Source organism: Gavialis gangeticus, unplaced genomic scaffold (genome assembly GCF_001723915.1).
Source record: "Gavialis gangeticus isolate Ggan-Ray unplaced genomic scaffold, GavGan_comp1, whole genome shotgun sequence".
Classification (NCBI taxonomy): Eukaryota; Metazoa; Chordata; order Crocodylia; family Gavialidae; genus Gavialis; species Gavialis gangeticus.
Genome location: NW_017728964.1, coordinates 11,405,001 through 11,424,653, shown reverse-complemented (window position 1 = coordinate 11,424,653; position 19,653 = coordinate 11,405,001). Strand labels below are relative to the sequence as shown.

Genomic DNA, 19,653 nt, shown 5'->3' with positions numbered 1-19,653 from the left:
AGTGCCACCCACAAGATGGAGGCAGTGGGGCGAGCTCACCTGTACCCCTTCCTAAGGTCTCATTTTGGCCCTGGGGGGGCCAAGGTGGCTCCTCCATATGCTGTGCTGGGCCGGGCAGACCCCCTGAAACATGTGCTTGGCCCCCCAGCAGGCCTCAGATCCCCAGTTGAGACTGCTGCTCGAGGCAATAGAAATGGAAATTGGTGCAGCAGCATGGGGAAACTGGCACCATTTCTACCATGGAGCTCTCAGCTAGACTTCCAAAGATATGGAAGTGGCTAAGGGTACAGGTAGGCACTGGTGTGTTTTTCAAAAGCATCTAAAAGAGTTAGTGTCTAAATCCTATAGGTATTGGTGAAAATTCCTCTGGGATCCTATCTGCATGTTAAGGCATGTAGTCTTCAGCACAGCTAGCACAACATCCTGCATTAGCACTCATTTCCCCACATAATTGATAAAATCTTCATCCAGACTTTTGCTTTTGCATCACAAACTGATTAAATCTTTCCCTTTCCACTGCAGAGCAAGTTTATCATAGTGTCCTATGCTGATGCTCAAGGAGTGAAATCAGATTAAGTGTGTCGCAGATGCCACCAATATTAATTTCTGCCTTATCAACCTCATGAGGGTTATAAATATCTCCTGGGAGTGAGGGAATCAATGCTGGAACTGATGCTCTACCAAGAGTATAAGCCAACCCCCGCCTCTCATGTTTCCCTTAGTTACAATGCCAGCAAACCTCATACTGCTGCTGCTATCCCTGTGTTTTATGGGCAATGGCATGAAATTCCACGTTGAAGCCACTGTCTGGATAGCTTTAGACTCTGGGGTGAAACCGTGTGCAAAGGCTTGCTGTACTCACTGTGGTCACGTGTTCCATCTGAGTCATAAAAGTTATGAATCAGGACTTAGTCCTGTATGCTAATACTGCTCTATGTACATTTTAGCCTGCCAGTGGTATCTGCCCTCTGATGTAGGCTGGTGGAGTCAGACTACTGGCAGCTGAGTCTGGCTGGCTGGCTTCCAGCTTTTGATTCAGTCTTCCCATAAGTCCCTTAAGAACAGAGGAAAAACATATTCCTAACAGGTTGTGACACCAAAAAACAAAGTGTCTCAGGGGTTTGGGTTCTTCCAAGGGCTTTTTTCTATACCGGGACACTTAGAAAAGTATTAATAATGGTATGAAAGTGATGCACATATGTTTGAGGAGGAGTAAGTGAGTTAGTGAGCAAAGGCAACTTAACTTCTGAATGAGAACATTCTCTTTGGTTTAACACACTTTAAATTACGTGTGTTAACCTTACATTTTAGGCAGAAGGCCTTCCTTACTTCGGACTAACACAGTTAGCTACTTCTCTCTCTCTGTCTCACATCTTTAGTTCTTAACTTTGCTGAGTAAAACAAGCCCCTGAGACTGCAGTTCAGAGAGTTCTCAGTCATGAGAGTGCTAGATAAATATTACTGTAATTGAGATATGCAGAGAGTTATTAATCGGGAGTGTGGTGATGGGGAGTCAAGGGATCTTGTTTATTTTAGGTTCTTCCACAGACTCTGTGGGCACATCCAGACGAGTGTACATGTGAGGTCTGCGGTGCCACAGACCCATCCACACCGTGCACGCACATGTTTGCTGCGCTGCTAATTAGCAGCATGGTAGGTTGTTTTTTACACTGGGAGAGCCTGGTGTCAAAAAAACCCACACCAAAAGAAGGTGGGGTGGTGTACATGGCAGCAGCGTGTGCCACCTGAAACCAGAGCCTGGCCAGCCAGAGCCATGCTCCAGCTGCCAGCCAGGCTCCATGCACCCAGATTGCTGCTGCTGGAGCCCCAAGAGGCCCTGAGGACCCCAGGTGCTGGCCTCAGCCTCCCTTACCCCACCTGGAGCATTTTTCCCCACGCTAACTGTACATGCAGGGGCATGCACCAAGGCAAAAAGCAGTGGCACAAATTTGTACCACTGCTTTTTTCCCCCACAGCAACCACATACTTCTGGCTGTGGGGACATGGCTTGTGTGTGCATCCTTTAATACTTGCTTAGCCTCAATTTACTTGTTATAGTAGCATTCTTTCTCCTCTTTCAAATCCTTCCCAAAAACACATTGCCTTGAGGTTTAAAAAATGTATATATCCTTTCCAGATGACTTAATTGCATTCTTTAGGTGTATCGACATGACACCGTTTGGGTGGATCTACATGGCCCAATATAGCGCTGCACACACATACTGCCAGCTATGAATAAGCCGGTCTGTTTACATGGCACAGTGGAAAGCAATGCAGATACTAACTTAGGTTACAGGAATTGGAGTTGCATCAGCTCAGTACTCCAGCATGAAACTTGATATGACTAATTTGCCTGACTAGAACACCATGCTAACACAGCCATTCTGTTTCCAGTGCTAGAGCGTGGTCAGTCAGAACTAGCTCTGTATCTGTTCCAAGGAGCTTCGTGGAGCTGTTAGACGTACCTTTTAGGTCTAAACTTTTTGGTCCATACTTGAACCAGAATAGGACCTCCCTGGGGCATGGACCATATCTTAATACTGGTAACATTTATCAATAATAATGCTTGTTTTACCTGGAAAGGAGTTCAAGAGTAGAGATTATTTGATGATGTTGAGAATTTAAAGAACTAGATTCTGATGTCAGTAACATCAGTGTAAATCATAACCCGACTGATTTGAATGGGATTACTCAAATCTAGAAAGCACATTCAAGATCAAAACCTGATAATTTATTTTGTAGTATTTGCAGTTACTTGGCCTTTAGCAATTAGAATTTCATCTATGAACAGTCTTTTACTCTTGACAAATTTCTTTCTCCTATTGTTACAATGCAGCATCAGTAGTGATGCAAACTGCTGAACAATAAAAAGCAAAATATGCTTAAATTCCTAACCTGACCGTGATCTACAATAGATATCAGGTCCATGGGAGCTGAAAATTCATGGATTTTTGTGGAATTTGCACTTAATATTACTTTTGCCTTAGGTGTATTATACCTTCTCTTTGCTGCATGCCCAAAATATCAGTTCCACGCTGCTCCTAGACAAATTCACTTTAAGGCAGCTACTGGCATTGTCGTTAATAATGTATCAAACAAGCACCAGTGATTCTCTTTGATATCCATGATATTACCTGAAAACAGAGTAACTGGGACTTGGGTTGCATAATAAAGAACACATTGTTGAAGAATGCTATTTGGGAAATGTGTCCAGCTGCTGACCTTACATAACTTCCACAGGGCTCATCTTCCTTTATCTCTAATAAGCTGTACTCTAAGTTCTGGAAATATTTATCATGTCATACTTTTATACTGCATCTTCTTAACTTCAGTCTTTTTACACTTGCTTACAGATAAAAAGCCATTTCTTCACAGCCTTCTGTGAGACACTTCAGTGTGTTCCTGCTTCCTTCACACTCCTTTGGAAGACTCAATTATGAGATTCCCATAAGAAATGAGTCAATAACACTATAAACAATAACAGTCATAGTAAAATATGTTTTTAAAACCTGATAATTTTTTCTTGTGTTGTCTGTTTTGTTAAGGCTGTAGGCTCTTTGGAGCTGGAGCTGTATGCCAAGTACAATGCCAGCATTTAAATAATACATTAATAGGTTTTCCCCTTTTGCCAGACACTCTAATTCCTTTTAAGAAGCTATCTTGATGACGAGTTTTTTCAGGTTGATTTTCGAATCAAGGGAGTTGGGTAGAACAAGGAGATAAGCCAGTTGCACGAGAATGTGATATTTCATCCAAATTCAATGAGGCAAAATTTCTGAGTGAAGAGACCACTCAGTGGAATCTGTGTGGATACAAATTCCAAGTCCTAAGAACACTAAAAGTGATCAAAAGAGTTATATTACAACCCTTCAATTTGAGAGAAGGGTATTAGGAGACAGGAAGCTGAGAAAGACCTTGAAAGGCAGCAAAGTCTTGTAACACAATATGCTAGGTGACTTCAACTATAATAAATATAGAAGTAGATACTAGCCAAATGCCACAATGGAACAAGGTTTAGAGCTGCAATTTGCTGGCATATTTAAAAAACTGTTTCTTGTAAAGGCTAGCTTCAGAGAAGACATGACGAGAAGCTAATCTTGACAAAGTCCAAATAAACACACACGTGCTCATTCAAGAAAAGAAACTATAGCAAAGCCACTAATCAACACTGGTTACAGCATAATTAAATGTCAACTTCCTTTGCGAAGGGATTGTACCAGGAACAAGAACAGTCTCACTTCACTTCAGAAAAAGTAATGAACCACCCCCCGCCCAAATACCAGATTCTTAAGTCCAAAGAGAGGAAATAAAAATCCCTGGACAGCCTGCAGGTCACTACATATCCCACAAGAGCATCCCAGAGGAGACGAATAGAAGGAGGCCCCTAATGCCTAATAATTGTAAATAACTTTGGGTGAAAAATACAATCAGTATAGAAAACATACTTTCTTTGTCTCTTGTGTTTGGGTCTATGAACTAGTCAAGTCTTCAGCCAGGTGGATTAGTGTGTCATGGCCATACTTCTTTCTGGATTCAAAAGAACAGATCTTTTATATGGAGTCCTCCTTTAACACAGATCATTTGGGTCACTCTGCTTGTTGGGGGAAAGATAGGAGAGATGAAAGCCACAGGCACTCAGCATCTGTTACACCCAGTGGTCTTGGGCCAGGATTGGGGCCCACTAGGCCACCTACTGAAGAAGCATGCTTAGAGAGGGAGTTTGGATGACCCACAGGGGTCTGTGAGAGAGGAAAGGCTGGAGGAAATTCCTCCTTTTTGGTACCTGAGTTATTTGGGTGTAGGTCAGTGTCACACCAAGGTTGGCACCAGACGGAGAGATGCATTCTCCACCGCATGTGAGCTGGTCATGCCTTCTGCCAGTTGTACTGGTAAGAATCAGAGCCATGCCTCTTTCAGGGTTCAAAACACAGGTCTTTTATTTGGAGCTTTCCTTTAACATCAAATACTCAGGCCACTCTGCTTGCTTTGGTCAACAAAGGAAATCAGAAGAAAGTAAGCTTGCCTTCAAAGATTTTTCAGCTTTTTTCAGTAACAGCAAGTTGCTTCAGCTCTTGATGTCTCTCAGCACCCTCAACCTTGACTCCCTTCCTGTACCCAGCACCCCTGTACCTCATTGCCAAGTAGATCCCTCTGGATCTTTAAAGGGTCTCTCTCTGCACCCTGTCACAGGTTCTGTACACCATTTTTGTTTTAAACTTACATTAAGATAGCTTTCTCCTGGCAATCCATATCTGCAGAGCTTGCCAAACTCAGTGACAGCTGGTTGAAGAGACAAAGAACCCAAGGACATAGGACTGGAAGGAATCAGGCGAGTCATGGGGCATTTATAGACATGCTCTGGGAGGCAGGGGGAGTGCTCTAATTAGCGAGCTGTGCTAATTCAAAGCATCCGAGCATCACATGAAAAATGATGGCGGGGTGCTTTGAAGGAAAGTGCATTGAACAAACTTTAGTTTAAAGCACCTCACCGCCATTTTTTCGGTGTGGGGATGCTGATACACGTGACTCTGGAGGCTGCTGGAACACAGTAATTTCTACTCAGTAAATTGAGTCTGCTGCAGCGCTGAATTTACAGCATGTCGGAGCAGCCTCACTGCTCGTCTGTAAGAGTCCACGGAGTCCAGTCCCCCTGCAAACACAGGCAACCAAATAATAGATGTTAAGTCCAAAAACTCCAGAAGAACATCTGCTCCAGCTGCCATGTGAACATCTGCTCCAGCCACAAGGTGAAAAGAAACACCTCATATGCAACTTTGATATTTCAGCACAAAGTGAAAACAAAAAATAAAAGCAGAGACCTAACTATGTATCAGGGGAGAAAGGGAATCCCTTCCAGGCCCTGACAGGCAACTAGCATGGGATTTGTTAATTAAATATACAGTGCATTGAAACCTCTAGGGAGAGAGGATGAATAGAGGAAGGAACCTGTTATGGAAAGGTCTCTCAACTCCCAGCACAATCTTCCTTACTTCAGATTTTGCTAGTGCATCCCTTGTCCTTGCATTGCAGTTGCTACTGAAAATATTAAACAAGAATTCATTCAAAGAACAATCTTTGGGTAACCTCTCTCCATCCTGAAAACTCTACTCCAAGCATAACTTGTTGTCTCCCTTTTAGCCAGCTCCTTATTCACCTTAGTTCTTGTAAAAATCTCCATCTTCTCTACCTTAAAGGGAAGGATGTAACAGAAAAGGTGCTCAGACATTTCAGTAATGAGTGCTTTAACAATGATTAATGGGTGAACTGTATGTGTCCCCCATAAATCATCTTGGTACGGGAAGAGTGTTCATCCTATCGGTAAATGTAAAAGCGGTGCCAAATTTGCCTTCCTAGAATTTCATTTTGACCCCAGCAGGAAACTGAAAATCAAAGGAGAGTTTTATGTCTTTATTTCTTTTTTTATTGAAGAGGGCAGGATGTCTTGAAGATTCTGGATGTAACATGTAAATGCTTCTATTTTTTAGTTGAAAAACATGTTTGGGGCCTGAATTGGCTGATTCTGTGTCAATAGCCTACCACTGAGATCAGTGGGTCCTGCCCCCGTGGAACTTCTTGTGGGTCCAAGGCCTTAGATGTGATTGGGTACGTTTGTAGTGCCTCCACAGTGATCCCAGGACCGTGGCTGAAAAAAAAAAGCCTTGGCCACTCACTCCTGCTCTGCTGTGCAGGACAGGTTGTACTGTGAGGTGAGACTATCGTCTGTACAGTAACTATTTCTACAGTCCACTTGTAGGATGCTGAAAAAACATTGCATAACTGCTATTCTACCCTGGGCACAGAATACTGCCGTTAGGAACGTGCCGAGGAATAGCCTTCCTCAGCAATAACCACCTGCCAAAAAATCAGCTACCTAGCGTTTTATAGCAAGTGGCATGTACGTGAGTAGGTGGACTTGTTCTAGTGTTAGGATTGTCACAGAAGCAGGAATGACATATCCTCAGTCTCTGGGAGGGGGTCTACGTCTTCCCGAGGGGCTGTACAGCACCAGCTACGTACCTGGGATAGACTTAGACAAGCTTTTGAATACGAGATGTTCTTCCTCTGTCCTGGGAAGAAACAGGAGGGTGAGAGCAATGTCATAGCCGGGATGGTCCAGGCATGAACGATGCGTGCCTGCTGAGGCTGGGGAGGGCGTGGTGACTGCCCACAGGCAGCAGTGGTGGTGTCAGTGGCGGGGGCATGTTGGCGGCGAGTGGAGATCGCCCATAGGTGGCCGCAGCGGTGTCAGTGGAGGTGGGGGGAAAGCAGTGACTGCCCACAGGCGGCTGTGGCAGTGTCAGCAGCCAGGGAGGGGTGGCAAGCAGCGACCACCTGCAGGCGGTGACGCAGGCATCAGCAGCGGCCAATTTTTGGAGGGGTGGGGCACGCGCCTATAGGTCCAGGGGATCTTGTCCTGACCAGGACAACTGGGAGCTATGCCAATAATAATAAATAAGGGAAAAAAAACCCTAATTGCTGCTTTTCCCATGTGCCTCAGTTTCCCTGTCTGTAAAACGGGGGTAGCAACACTGAGCTTCTTTGGAAAGTGTTGTGCTAGAAGCAGCGCTGGGATTCGCCTGCCTCGAGGTAAAATGGGACTGTGTCCGTCCAGTCCCCATCTCCACAACCTCATTGCAGAGGGCTCTTTATCCCAGTGACCGCAAGGCCCCACTTCCCTCCCCAGCCAGAGGAAGACCCATCCTAGCGCATGCGCAGCAAGCGACAGCGGCCAGCTCACCACCTCTACTGCGCAAGCGCAACGGAGAAGAGCCGGACAAGCCCCCGTGGTGCCAAACTGCGCACGCGCAACCCCTCACCGCCCTCCGAGCTCCCCCTCCCGCCCTTCTGGGGTGTGCAGCTCCTCCGCTGCGCATGCGCAGAGCTGGCCGGCGGCCGGCTCCCGCCCCCTCCCTGTCACTAGTAACAACGGGCGGCCGCAGCTGCACTTCCCGTCCGGTCCCGGCTCTGGCATGAGGCCCCGGCGCTCCCGGCCGGTGTGACAGGAGGTGAGTGCGGGGTCTGGGCCTGCCCCCGACCGCCTCGGGGTCCCCGTGGCTCCAGGGGCTTGGGTTCGCCAGGGTTGGGCCCGGGGGTGGGAACGAAGGGTCTCGCGGTTGTTGTTTGGAAATAACCCCCGGGTTTCTTCCCCCCCCCCCCTTGGGGTCCGTGGCTGGAGTCGCTTCTCGGGGCCGCCGCCCTGGTAGTGTGAGAGCCCTGCAGTCGCTGGGGTGATGCACGGGGCCTGGGTTTCTTAGGGTGACCCCTTTTATTGGACCAGCAATGAACCAGCTTTTGGATGCGAGATGTCTGTCCTCCGCCCTGGGAAGCAACGGGAGGTTCAGAGCGATGTTGTAGTGGGGATGGACCAGGAGTGATGCGAGGGGCAAGGCTTTCTTAGGACGGGACGTTTTATTGCACCGACTAAGTAGTTGGGAGAGTTAGACCAGCTTTTTTTCATAGACATAAGGGGCTGGAAGGGACCTTACAGATCATCAGGTCCAGCCCCCCCCTGCACTTGGGCAGGAAAGATAACTGGGGTCCAACGAGCCCAGCAAGGTGGGCATCAAGATTTTCAAATGTCTTGTACTTGAAATGTTGTCTAACTCTATCCCAGTTGTGTAGTAGGTCCAGTAAAAGAGATTGTCCTAAAAAGTCTTTGCCCCTAGGAAGAAACCCATTTGTTCCTGGAAGAAATTACCCTGATTTGGTCCAGGGATAAAGTTTCCTAGGTTAGGGCAGATTGAGTCGGTGGCTTTTGTCACATGTTTGCCACTCAGGTTTCTTGGGGAAGCTGCAATGCTTCCAGGGTTATCCTGTTCATGCATCTGTGGCCCTGTGCCAGACTTCGAGCTTTTTTTTCTTCCTTCTTAGTTCAGCGTCAGTCCTGTGGGCTACTTGGCCGAAGCTGATGGGAAGTTGCCGAAGTTCTGTAAGCAGCGAGAGGATGTTAATTTTAGTGAGAAATGGCTTTCTTAGAATAACTTAATTTTATTTTTATGTCTTTTAATCTGGCTGGCAGCCAGTATCTTCTTCCAGGAGTACTGATGCCAGTATTTTTCATTAGATTTAATTTTCATTCAAGAAAGAGCTTGATGAGACACCATTCATTGGTGGAATAAGTCGGCATAGTGCCACTGCAGTTGTTCCTTCCTATTTCTGCAATAAATGTGTCTGTTTCCCCATGTCGGTGTACCCACAATTTCTCTATGATATAGCTTCATATCACTAGACTGACAGGTTGATTTGTCTGGGTTTTATAGTAATGAAACTTTCATGTTTGGAACTGGTGAGGAAATGTTAACTTTATTTAGATGTAACGATATTTTTTTTCCTCTGAAAACAATGCATATTGTAAACGCTGAGTTGTTACCCTTCGTTAGAAAATAGAATTCAGGATTAATTAATTGTCTATTAAGTATTCAAAAGTAACGTTGGAGATTGCAAGAATTTACTACAATCCTTGAGTGTTTTAGGGATTTACACAGTGGAAACTGACTAAATTGTGCAGTGTCCTTTTGTTTTTAGTATTGTGTCAGTATTCATAAGACTTATTGCGTTGCTGCTGAGAATCACTTTTTGAATGAGCAACTCTGAAATGTTCCACCAGTGTTTTGCAAAAATGGTAGACTGAGAATATACCAATTTACTGTTCACATTGGAAGCTTTTAAAATGATATATTTGGACAGAAAATGCTATGAAGTGGCTCAGATTCTGCATTTGTGGCAAGCAAACTTGCGTACTACACTCTAAAACCCCAGCCCCCTCAAATCCTCTGAGGAGGAATATTTGTAGCACTTCCAGCATTGTATTATGGGGATCTAAAAAAGAGAACTTAGCTGCAAGAAAAAAACAGTTGGATAGAGTACGTGCTTTATTTCAATTAAACAGCTCAGTAGAAATGTTTGTCCTTATTTTAAATATGCCTCTTCCCTTGCAGCATTCACTATCCTGGACACTGAATAGTAGGAGAAGATGTGTGGGGGTCCTTGGGGAAAACTGACAGTGTTAATATTCAACATGGCCTTTCATTTGTGCTGTGACACTTTTTTTTAAATTTGTTTTTCAGGTGTGGATTGTTCTTATTAGCTGGAACCATGGTACAGAAATATCAGTCTCCCGTGCGGGTGTATAAACACCCTTTTGAATTAATTATGGCTGTAAGTATCCATTCTTAATGTACTGTCTGTCTTATTTGGAGATTATTTTTAATACTGAAGTACTGTTGGGGCCTCTTTTGATAAGCACTGAACAGAGACCCTCTTGTGAAGAATGCGTAATGTAAGAAGACAAGCAAAAATTAAGTGGTGGGGTGAAGATAGAAATGCCAAAGCTATATATATTTTATATAGAAAAACAGTCTTCCTTAAAGCCTTGCCATAGTTCTTAGGCTTCATAGCAGAGCTGGGTCTGAAGACGAAAGTGTTGGTCCTACATGGTGTTCCATGTGTAGGCTGTCATGGAAGAAGGTTTAAAAATGTTTGTGGGAGAAGCTGATGAAGGAAACGTTCAAATAGCATCTCTTGCACGATGGGGTAGGTAAAGCATTGCAATTTGAGATGAGATAACATAGCAGGGAGCTGTGAAAGGCCTTGAATTGGAGATGAGAAACTTAAATTTGATGTAGTAAAATTCGACAAATATTTGATGATACATTGATACAGTGGAAGAGGGAATATGGTCAGAACAAAGGGGTTCTATTTTGAATGTGTTGGAAATGGTTTTGCATGTGTATGTTCAGGAAGTTAGAAAAGTACCATATTTACTTTTTTCCGCATTCAGCATGTGGCAGGGCTGGTGGGGAAGCCCCTCAGTTAGACTTGAGCATAAATGACGGAGGCTGTTGTCTCCAAATCCAACCCTGATGCCAAGTTTGGAGTTGGAGCTGTAACCACTGCCTCTTACAGCCCCTGTGCCCTCCCATACCTTGCTTTTCCTCTTGGCCTCTGCTTACCTTCCCCTTACATCTGGCTGAAGTAGCCAGATGTAAGAAGCATGTGCTGCCTCTGGCCCCAGCTTGGCCACGTAGTGGCAGCCGGGCTGATGCTACTGCAGCCACAACAGCTGCTACGTGGCCCAGCTGGGGCTAAAGGCAGCACATGCTTCATGCTCCTGGCCAGACTGCAGCCCCAGCAGGATGTAGAGCTGTAAGGGGAAGGTAAGTGTCATCGAGTAAGAAGAGGGAGGTTGTGGAGGGGGCAGGCAGCATGCGAAGAAGAGCGAAGGTGGGGCAGTTGGTGAAGGGGAGCATGTACCTAGAGGTGCAGGCACCACAGGGAGGAAAGGAGGGAGGAGGACGGGTAGCAAGGGTGCAAGTGGAGGGGCCAGAGATCATGGGGTGTGCAGGTAATATGAGGGGGAGGGAAGAAGGGTAGGTGAGGAGGCAAGTGGTGGAGGGGACAGGTAGCAAGGGGCAGAGGTCATGCCACTTAGTCCTTTTGCCGACTGCTATACCACCCCCTGCCCCACTGCTGTTCATTGCTTGCTTTTCTGCAGCAGTATGGGGGAGCAAATTTTTAAGACGACCCTTCAAAAATTAAATTCTAAACATGGAAAATTATAACAAATTATACATTTTCCATGTCTAGTATCTAATTATTCGGCGGTTGTCTTAAATTCAGTGTCAACTTAGATTTGTGTAGAAACAGTAAACTGAAAACAAAGCTCCTGAGTGAATGGTTGCCAACTATACATATTAATTTTAACCAAAAATGAAAGTCAAGAGCACTCAGAATGACCCCAAGTTAGGTTTGCCTTTAAAAAAAAGAAATAAAAATACAGTTACCAGAAGAACAGTCTTCTGACGTCGCTCTGTGTGGTTTAGTTGAAACCACAACCGTTTGGGTTCTTGTGAATTAAAAGGGAGGAAGTGAGGAGCAGTTATGTTGGCTTCTTTCTTCCTTTGAGACTGGAACAGTCTTAAAATTTAAATACAACTTATTTCATTTTTTACCACCTGCTGAGGACATCGTCTTGCATGCTTAGAATGAACACCTTGAATAGTATTCAGGATGTGAATATGTGAAAGAACTATATAAAATATGTAAGAAAATTCTGTAGTTAAAATGTAAAGTCATTAAGGGAGTTATTTAAATACTCTGGTTCATGCAATTTTAAGAGCAGAAGGCTCAACCCATGAAATGTATCTTCTTTTGACCTAGCGCTTGACTTCAGTAGAAAATTACACATGCAGGGCCCGATTTTTGCAAACCACGCCTTGCAGGTGTGGTTCAGTTTCTTTCCATGGAAAGGCCTGTGGTCCTGTTAAGCCCCACTTCTTCTTGTGATTCTGTGATACATTTTGATTAGTATTAGAGTATGTTTAGTACCTTGTGCTAACTGCAGCTATGCATCAGATGTTCTTTCATCTGTTCAGGTTTTAAGTATTTGACACTACCAGGACATGATTTTTTTTTTTTTCTTTTTTCTTTCAGACTTGCGCATAACAATTGATTTCTCAGCCAAAATTCTCTTGTTCTTTGTAATCTTGAATTAAATTGTTATGTCATGACTGAATTGGTAACATTTTTTTTTTCTTCTTGTAAGGGACCTTTCAAGAATTCTTTCAGTTAAAATAATTGCCAGAAATGTTTCTTTTTGTCATGTCTTGCTAATGCTGTTATTAAAGTTATCACTATTCTGTTTATTAGCTTTGTGTTTTCAAACTATTTTTCTGTTCTGTAGAGATATTTGTTTCAAGAATGTAGGCTTTTAAGAGAGAGATTCACATTGTACCCGTTAGTATTTAAGCTTTTCTTCTCTTGAGAAGAAAACAAACGTAATACAAATTGAAAAAACCAATAGCTATAAAAAATCAGAACTGTAAACTAGGAAAGCTCATAAGCAAGTGAGTTGAACATGCTGCTTTGCTTGACTCCAGATTTAAATTTGGTAGTTGTACATTTGGTCCCTTTCCTCACCTTTCCAAACAAGTGAATCTTTTGCTTTGTTTTTGGGGTGGTAACTTGATGCAAGAACTCTGATCCTAGTCTGTTTATCACAAGAGGGCCCATGTACTTGCTGTACTATCTTTTTATTATATCATTGGTTTTTTAAAAGATTTTAAATTGCTGCAAAATTGGTAAGAAGAATGGTTAAGAAGCTTCAGTTATTGCAAGAAGTAGATGAGAGCAGTGCTCTCTAAGTAAGAGCCAAGTCACCTAAAGCAGGGCTTGGGAATTTATGGTGTGTGGGCCAAATCCATTAGATCAGGCCTACAGAGCTGGAGCTTCAGCAGCTTTCTATGGCTGGTGGTGGCTAGGTAGCATGGAGTTTGTTCCACACCACAGCTGGGCAGCGGGGAGTATTAGTGGCAGCAGCTGGATCGTAGCACTGGCCTGCTCTGGACCCAAGCTGGGCTGTTCTGGCCCTCTGAGGAAACTTTGCTGACCTCTGCATATTTTATATGTTTAAAATATATGCTGCAGTATATTAAAGTGTGCTAGCTGGTGGATTTTTCTTGATTTCCTTTATAAGAGAAGAACCACCCCCTTGCTTCACTCTAAATGATGTAAATGATCATGTTCCTAATGCGAATGTTAAGCATATTCCGGCCTGATGCAGACTGAAATGAACATACTTCAGTGCACCTCCTCAATATCTGACTTCCCAATGGTCACAGCTGCTTTGAAACAAAATTTTCCTAAATATAGTATCGAGATCATTCCTTACTACAGACAAAATACTTGTGTATGTCAAGGTTAAATGCAGATATCCCAGAAAACACGTTTCTTAACACCGTTTTAAAAACATGATTTCATACTGAAGCTTTTTTAAAAAGAAATTCTTTTCTCTGTGATTGAGCGCTTTTAAAATCTATCCCCCAGAGATTAAAAAAATAAGTAATTACAACTATCTGGAATGGTACAGGTTGTTGTTGTTGTTGTTGTGTTTTTCTTCTAAATAAGTATCACAGTTCCCATTTTTCCCCTTTATTTTCTTGGGTGATTTTTGCCTCATTAACATCTGGAAACTGAGGAAGCCTTCAGATCTTTCTTGAAAGACTTCCATGAAACTGAGCTGGCATTTTCCTTTATAGTGAATTGTTGAGACTGCAGGATGTGGCTGAAGGGTTACATAACTAGCAGCTAGGCTGGGCCATAGAAAGGTTTCCTAGTAGTTGTTTAGGACGCTAGCAATATGTGCTTTATACACAGAAACCTGTAGGTCTTCTCCTTATTGGAACTACAGTAATTGCATCGAAACCTGATGTTAAATTTATGTTTTCATCTTTGAGCTGAAGACCTTTTCCACTGAAAACAACTGGACTAAATGTCCTTTGTGGGATGGGTCACTCCTCATTCACTTCCTTTGCGCTTGCTCTACATCTGGTTACAAATAATTAGCAGTCTTTAATGAAAAAAAGCTGTTTATGTGATGTTAGAACAAGGGTCTCAACTGTACTAAAGTGATATCCTAGGGAAATTTTGCTCCCTATAATGAGGCACCTAAAATAAATGTATTAAAAGAAAAAAAAAAAAGTGGACTTCTACTTTGCCTTTACCAATTCTGGATTAAAACAAGATCCTGCCAGCTCAGTTGTTTCCATTTACCATGACCATATTGTCAGAAGAATTCTGCCTAATTGTATTAAGAATGCATGTGTATGTTTGTGTCTCTTAGTTTCTCTCTCTTTCTTTTTGGAAGTCCAAAAAAAAAAAAAGCATTTTTGATGTCTGCATGTCAGTAGCAATCCATATGGGACAAACCCAGCCCTTCTTGCAGACTTAGATGATAGAGTATTGCTATGGGAAGTAGAGCTGGGATGATGATAATATGTATCTTTGACCATAAAGGAGGATTAATAAGAATCCAGCATAAGATTCATCTTCCCCAGTTTGTTTCAATTCCTCTCAGATCTGCTTAAGTCCTGATTCTGCTTCCTGTGCTGGAGGCTGAATTGCATCCTAGTACAGTGCAATGGGTTTTGTATGAGTTGCAATGCTTTAAGAGCAGGTTTATTACTTTTGTTTCCTCCCTCCAGCTCCTGAAAACTCTAGAATTAAAGGCTGAAAACAGTCATTATATCTGATCTGTACAGCTTGGGCAATATGATTTTACTCAATGTAGTTCAATTATGCATCCTAGCCAACCTCTTGAATAGTAGCATGAATGGAAAACAGGAGAGCTGTTCATGAAGCTAACTGGAAACCCCCTGTTGGGAATGGAGCATTGGAATGGACCTCCTGGGGCACTAGGTCCTGTTCCTGTTATTGCAGGCACCGGTTCATATAATCTCTTCCATAATATTATGAAGTTCAGTCTTAGACTCAGTTATTGTTTTGCCTATGCTACTCCCATAGAGGGCTCTTTCAGAACTGAATTGGTGTCTTTAAATATATCAGGGAGCAAACCAGGGATGGACAATATGTATTAAGCTAAAGTACAATGTTGCCACGAGGAAAAAAAAATGGGTATAAACTCATCATCAAAAAACTTAAGCTAGAAAGTAGCGGAAGTTTTCTTAACCGTAAGAGCAGTTCTTTCCTTGGTCTCTCCTTTCCACCTCCCCTCCCCACCGCTTTGCAGCCCCACTTACATAACACTGGAAGTTGCTGAAATGTAGAATATTAAGGGTTACTTGACCTTTTCTTTTTATGGTTCAGTAAATTCAAAATGCATTACGGAGATATTTTAAAGAAATATTTAATTTTATATGGTCAGTTGTAAATATCTTTCTGTTGAACAGTTAGTAACGTTTTTTGTTGCACACATTGTTATATACAGATTTAACTTAAATATGGAGAGTGCAGTGTTGGGCCCCTTGTTTGTGGCATGCTACCCTGGGCATACAAAAGGTTAAAAAGAACAGAACATTTGTCATGAAAAATCTGAACTCTAGTTTTTTGACATGCGTTCGCGACTCCCACGAGTCTTAATTTCTAAAGAAATTTTAAATATTGTGTAATTAGCTATGATATTTAACAATTATTCCAAATACAAAAGGAAATAAATATAAGCAAGGTCTGTAATGTATCGTTCTCAGGAAGATTAGTATCTTTTAGTATTCATCCTTTATTAGGCTAAATTCTATTAGTATGCCTCTGCTCTATGCTATCCCATATTAATATTGACTGTAGGTATATTTTGATAATTTGTAACTTTAAGAAAATTAGCACTTTTTTCCCTAGAAATGCTTGCCCTTTCAAATTAGAGAGATGCTTTCCAAGGAACACTGCACCCATTTAGGTATCTAAATGAAAAGGATGCAATATTTTCATGAGTGCTTAGTATTTGTTAGTTCCAGTCAGAAGCTGCTGGATGTTAAGCACTTGAAAATCAATGTGCAAACTACGTAGTCACTTAATTCAATGAATTAAATTAATTACCATTTAAAAAATATTTTTTTTAAAGAAAAGAATACAGAGAAATAAAGTTCAGCGTGCTCTGCTATGAGGAAAATACAACAGGAATAACTGGTAGATGTAGCAGTTATAAAGAGAAATTGTCACACTTTCATACAATATTCTGAAAGCACTCAAGGTACAAAACTCATTTTGTTTCAGGAACATTTAGAAATTAAAATGATTATCTGCACATAATAGTATGTGCTATGTTTTTGAGGTACCTTGTTTTTAATATGGCCTGGTGAAGGGTGGATAATTCAAACAATATTAAAATTGTCTTCTTTCTTAGCATACAATTGCTCGAGGCAGTTGTGTTTGGTTAAGTACTGTAACATCTGAATTTGGGAGTTTGGAAGCTGATCCTTTTGCCCTCTGAAAACCATCAGTCTCAAAGGCTGAAATCCTGGCTCCATTATTGAAAACAATGGCAAAAAAAATTATTGTTTTTAGTGGGGCCAGAATTTCATCTTCTGGTTTTCAATTTATTTTTAATAATAACCTGCACTTTTTTCTCCAGCTTTTTGCTGAAAGCCTGGATGTGTTATGCTGGGAAATGTATTGGGACAAGTGTATCAGCATAACCTCCTGAATGGATGTTATTTTGTAAGAAAATGCCTTTTTGTGACTTAGCTTGTGTTGGTTTGTTATTACCAATGATCTCGTGTTTCACAAAGAAAGACTACATTCTAAACACAAATGGGCAGGCTGGTTGTTCACTTTTTAGTGATAAAATGGACTTGCATAAATGTGAGTTGAGTTAAGCGCTAGGGAAAAATATTGACTTTACAGTCTGCTTACTGTGCAGTTTGTATCTTATTTCATGATATGCTTTAGATAATTCCATGGCTTGCTATTTCCTGTTTTTGTGGGCAAACACATGACTGCTGTAGCTGACAGCTGCAGTTGCCTTGTTGACCAGCTTTTGCTAAGTAGTTTCCCTCTCTCTCTCAAACCCCTTCCACTAAGAAGGATAAGACAACCTCCAGTCGTGTTTTGTGGAAGTATCGGAAGAAAAATGCGCATTGAAGCTCAGAGCTGTTGCTTTGTTCTGATAATGCTCTATAAACAATACAAGGCTTTGCAAGAGTTTTAAATGTTATAAGCATATGAGAAATGCCGTGAAGAGATCCCTTGATCAGCCAAGTTAGACTTGTGGAAAACTAGCAAAAGTGGAGCAGCTAACAGATTCTCCAGAGCTCTCGGCGCCCACCTTTGAAAGGAGATCTGGGTAACTGTGGTCTGGAAAAGTGCAACCCTGACTCTTTTAATTTTAATATGAGCTTAGCAGTGTAAAAGTGTGTAAACTGCGTTAAACTTTTGTGAGGGAAAAGTGGAGGTGTTTTGCTAAATATTGTGTTCAGTGTTGGACACTGCAGATTAACGGACTTGTATTGGCAAAGTCTTGTTGGAACGGAAGTATTTGTTTTCCAACAAGACTTTGTCACTAAGCCCTCACCAGGATGACCTGAGTGGTGAAGGCATATTGGCAAAGTCTTGTTGCAGCAGAAATAGTTGGATGCATTTTTAAGGATAGGCTGCATATCTCTGCTTTGGCTAGTTCTTCATTTTCCACTTCTACTTTTAGCCAAAGAAGGGAGCCTGGAGAAGACAGATTATTTAAGCTGAGACCTGATGTAGGAGTTCTTATTTTAAAAGAATTTGAGCTAGCATTGTTTCTTGGTTAGTGGGAGAAAATCCTCACAAGATTTCTTTGTTGTATTACTCACTTGCCCAAGCCCTATCATAGTAAGTTACTTAATAATTTAGTCCAATTCACCTATCTGCAGAATTGATGTAAATCCTTCACTACAAGGATGTTTGGGGCTAAAGATTCTGTGTAAAAAAAAAAAAAAAAGACAAACTAGTTAATGGTTGCAAGAAAAATAACATTTTAAACTTAAATCTGAGTGGGCTTGTACAATATGTAAAGGGGAGAAATGATGCAGGAGGTTGCCAGGACATCTGCGGGATAGTGCTGGATTTTCCATGGCTTTGTGGGTTTCAGCTAGACCCTTTATTGAAGAACGTAGCATTTGAGATTTGTGTATGTTTGGCTGTGGGAAGAGGAAAGTAGAAGTCTCATTCCTTTCCACCATAACACAAAATGGTGGAAAGGTAGAAAAGTAGCAGGAAACTCTTACAGATGCACAGTCTAAATCCAGTTTTGCTTTCTGAGGCCAGGTACAGATGTTGAGTTTCTTCCAGGAGAATTCCTGTTCTCTTGGTAGAAACCAAAAACATATAGACCTTCAGGCAGAAATGAGTGCTCTGGGAGAAAAATAACCAGGTACCAACTTGGGATAAATCACTCCTGGGAGCATTTCTCCTGGAAACCTGAATGCCCATATACTTTTCCCCTGGCTTAATCACTCCTAGGGACCAGGAGGGTTGGTGCTGGGGAAAGGCTCCCATACCTTCCCAAGATTGGGGTCGCTTCAGACTTGAAGGCATAGGAAGCAACTGCTTTCACACCCCTTCACACTCCCCACCACCCTCCTTGTCCTGTAGACTAAGAAATGAGAGGAGCACTTCCCTGCCTTTAATGGAAACTGGGTGCTGGTTTTGGAAAGAGGCAGGGGGCTTTACAGGCTCCTGTCGGCTTCCCCTTGTTGCCCAGCTGAATGACAGGGTGGGGGGATTTAAGAAATGATCACCTGTTTGCAGCCTGATTGTTTTTTTTTGGGGGGGGGGGTTGTTTTTGGTTTGCTTGTTTGTTTGTGTCTCTTGTCCCAATCTCATCAAGTGACAGTGCTTTTTTCATGTAATTAAAACCATGCATATATTGTTTGAAGTTACTGGGCAAAATTAAGATGTAGGCTGCAGAACTGGATTCACACCTTGGGCAAATGCTTTATTATTACATCATCACATTTTCTCTAATTTAACTTGAATGCAACAGATCTACCTCTTAATGAGCTAGTGGCACATGAGAGGCTGGACCTGTGTCAAGAGTTCACTAGTACAGGACATGGCCCCAAGCAACCTTTGTTGCATGAAGACAGCATTGTTACTGGAATGGGAACAGGACCAGACCCAGACCTGACAAAATGCTGAGGCTGAGATTGGTTTCCCTCTGTTCCTGTAGTACTGATCACTAAACAAATCAAATGCAAATTTAGGGGCAGGTTTCTTAGTGCACTTGGCTGTCTTTTTTTTTTTTTTTTAGTAATGCAAAGCTGTTCTATACCAGAGCAGTTCAAAGCACCCAGAAGTAATTTGTCCGTAAGTTACAATTAAAAAAAAAAAAAAAAAAAGTGGAATAGGCTATGTTTAAATCCTCAGAGCAGCATTCTCTTTCAGTGTCTTATT

The 19,653-nt window shown here is 42.3% G+C and overlaps 1 protein-coding gene and 1 long non-coding RNA gene across 4 annotated transcripts in view; both read left to right on the top strand.

The window, feature by feature from the left end:
- The window catches only part of LOC109287638, a 44,713-nt gene extending 41,197 nt beyond the window's left edge, over positions 1-3,516 (top strand). Inside the window, exon 4 of the long non-coding RNA XR_002094922.1 lies at positions 3,354-3,516. This is a non-coding gene — a long non-coding RNA (uncharacterized LOC109287638). The remainder of the gene's footprint in view (positions 1-3,353) is intronic.
- A 4,387-nt stretch (positions 3,517-7,903) lies between these two features.
- Positions 7,904-19,653, top strand: part of SEC14L1 (SEC14 like lipid binding 1) — a 101,781-nt gene continuing 90,031 nt past the window's right edge. For all 3 annotated transcript variants that reach the window (XM_019502838.1, XM_019502848.1, XM_019502855.1), the window contains exons 1-2: positions 7,904-8,006; positions 10,068-10,158. In XM_019502838.1, the coding sequence (XP_019358383.1) occupies positions 10,096-10,158 (63 nt within the window). In that variant the 5' untranslated portion in view covers positions 7,904-8,006; positions 10,068-10,095. The remainder of the gene's footprint in view (positions 8,007-10,067; positions 10,159-19,653) is intronic.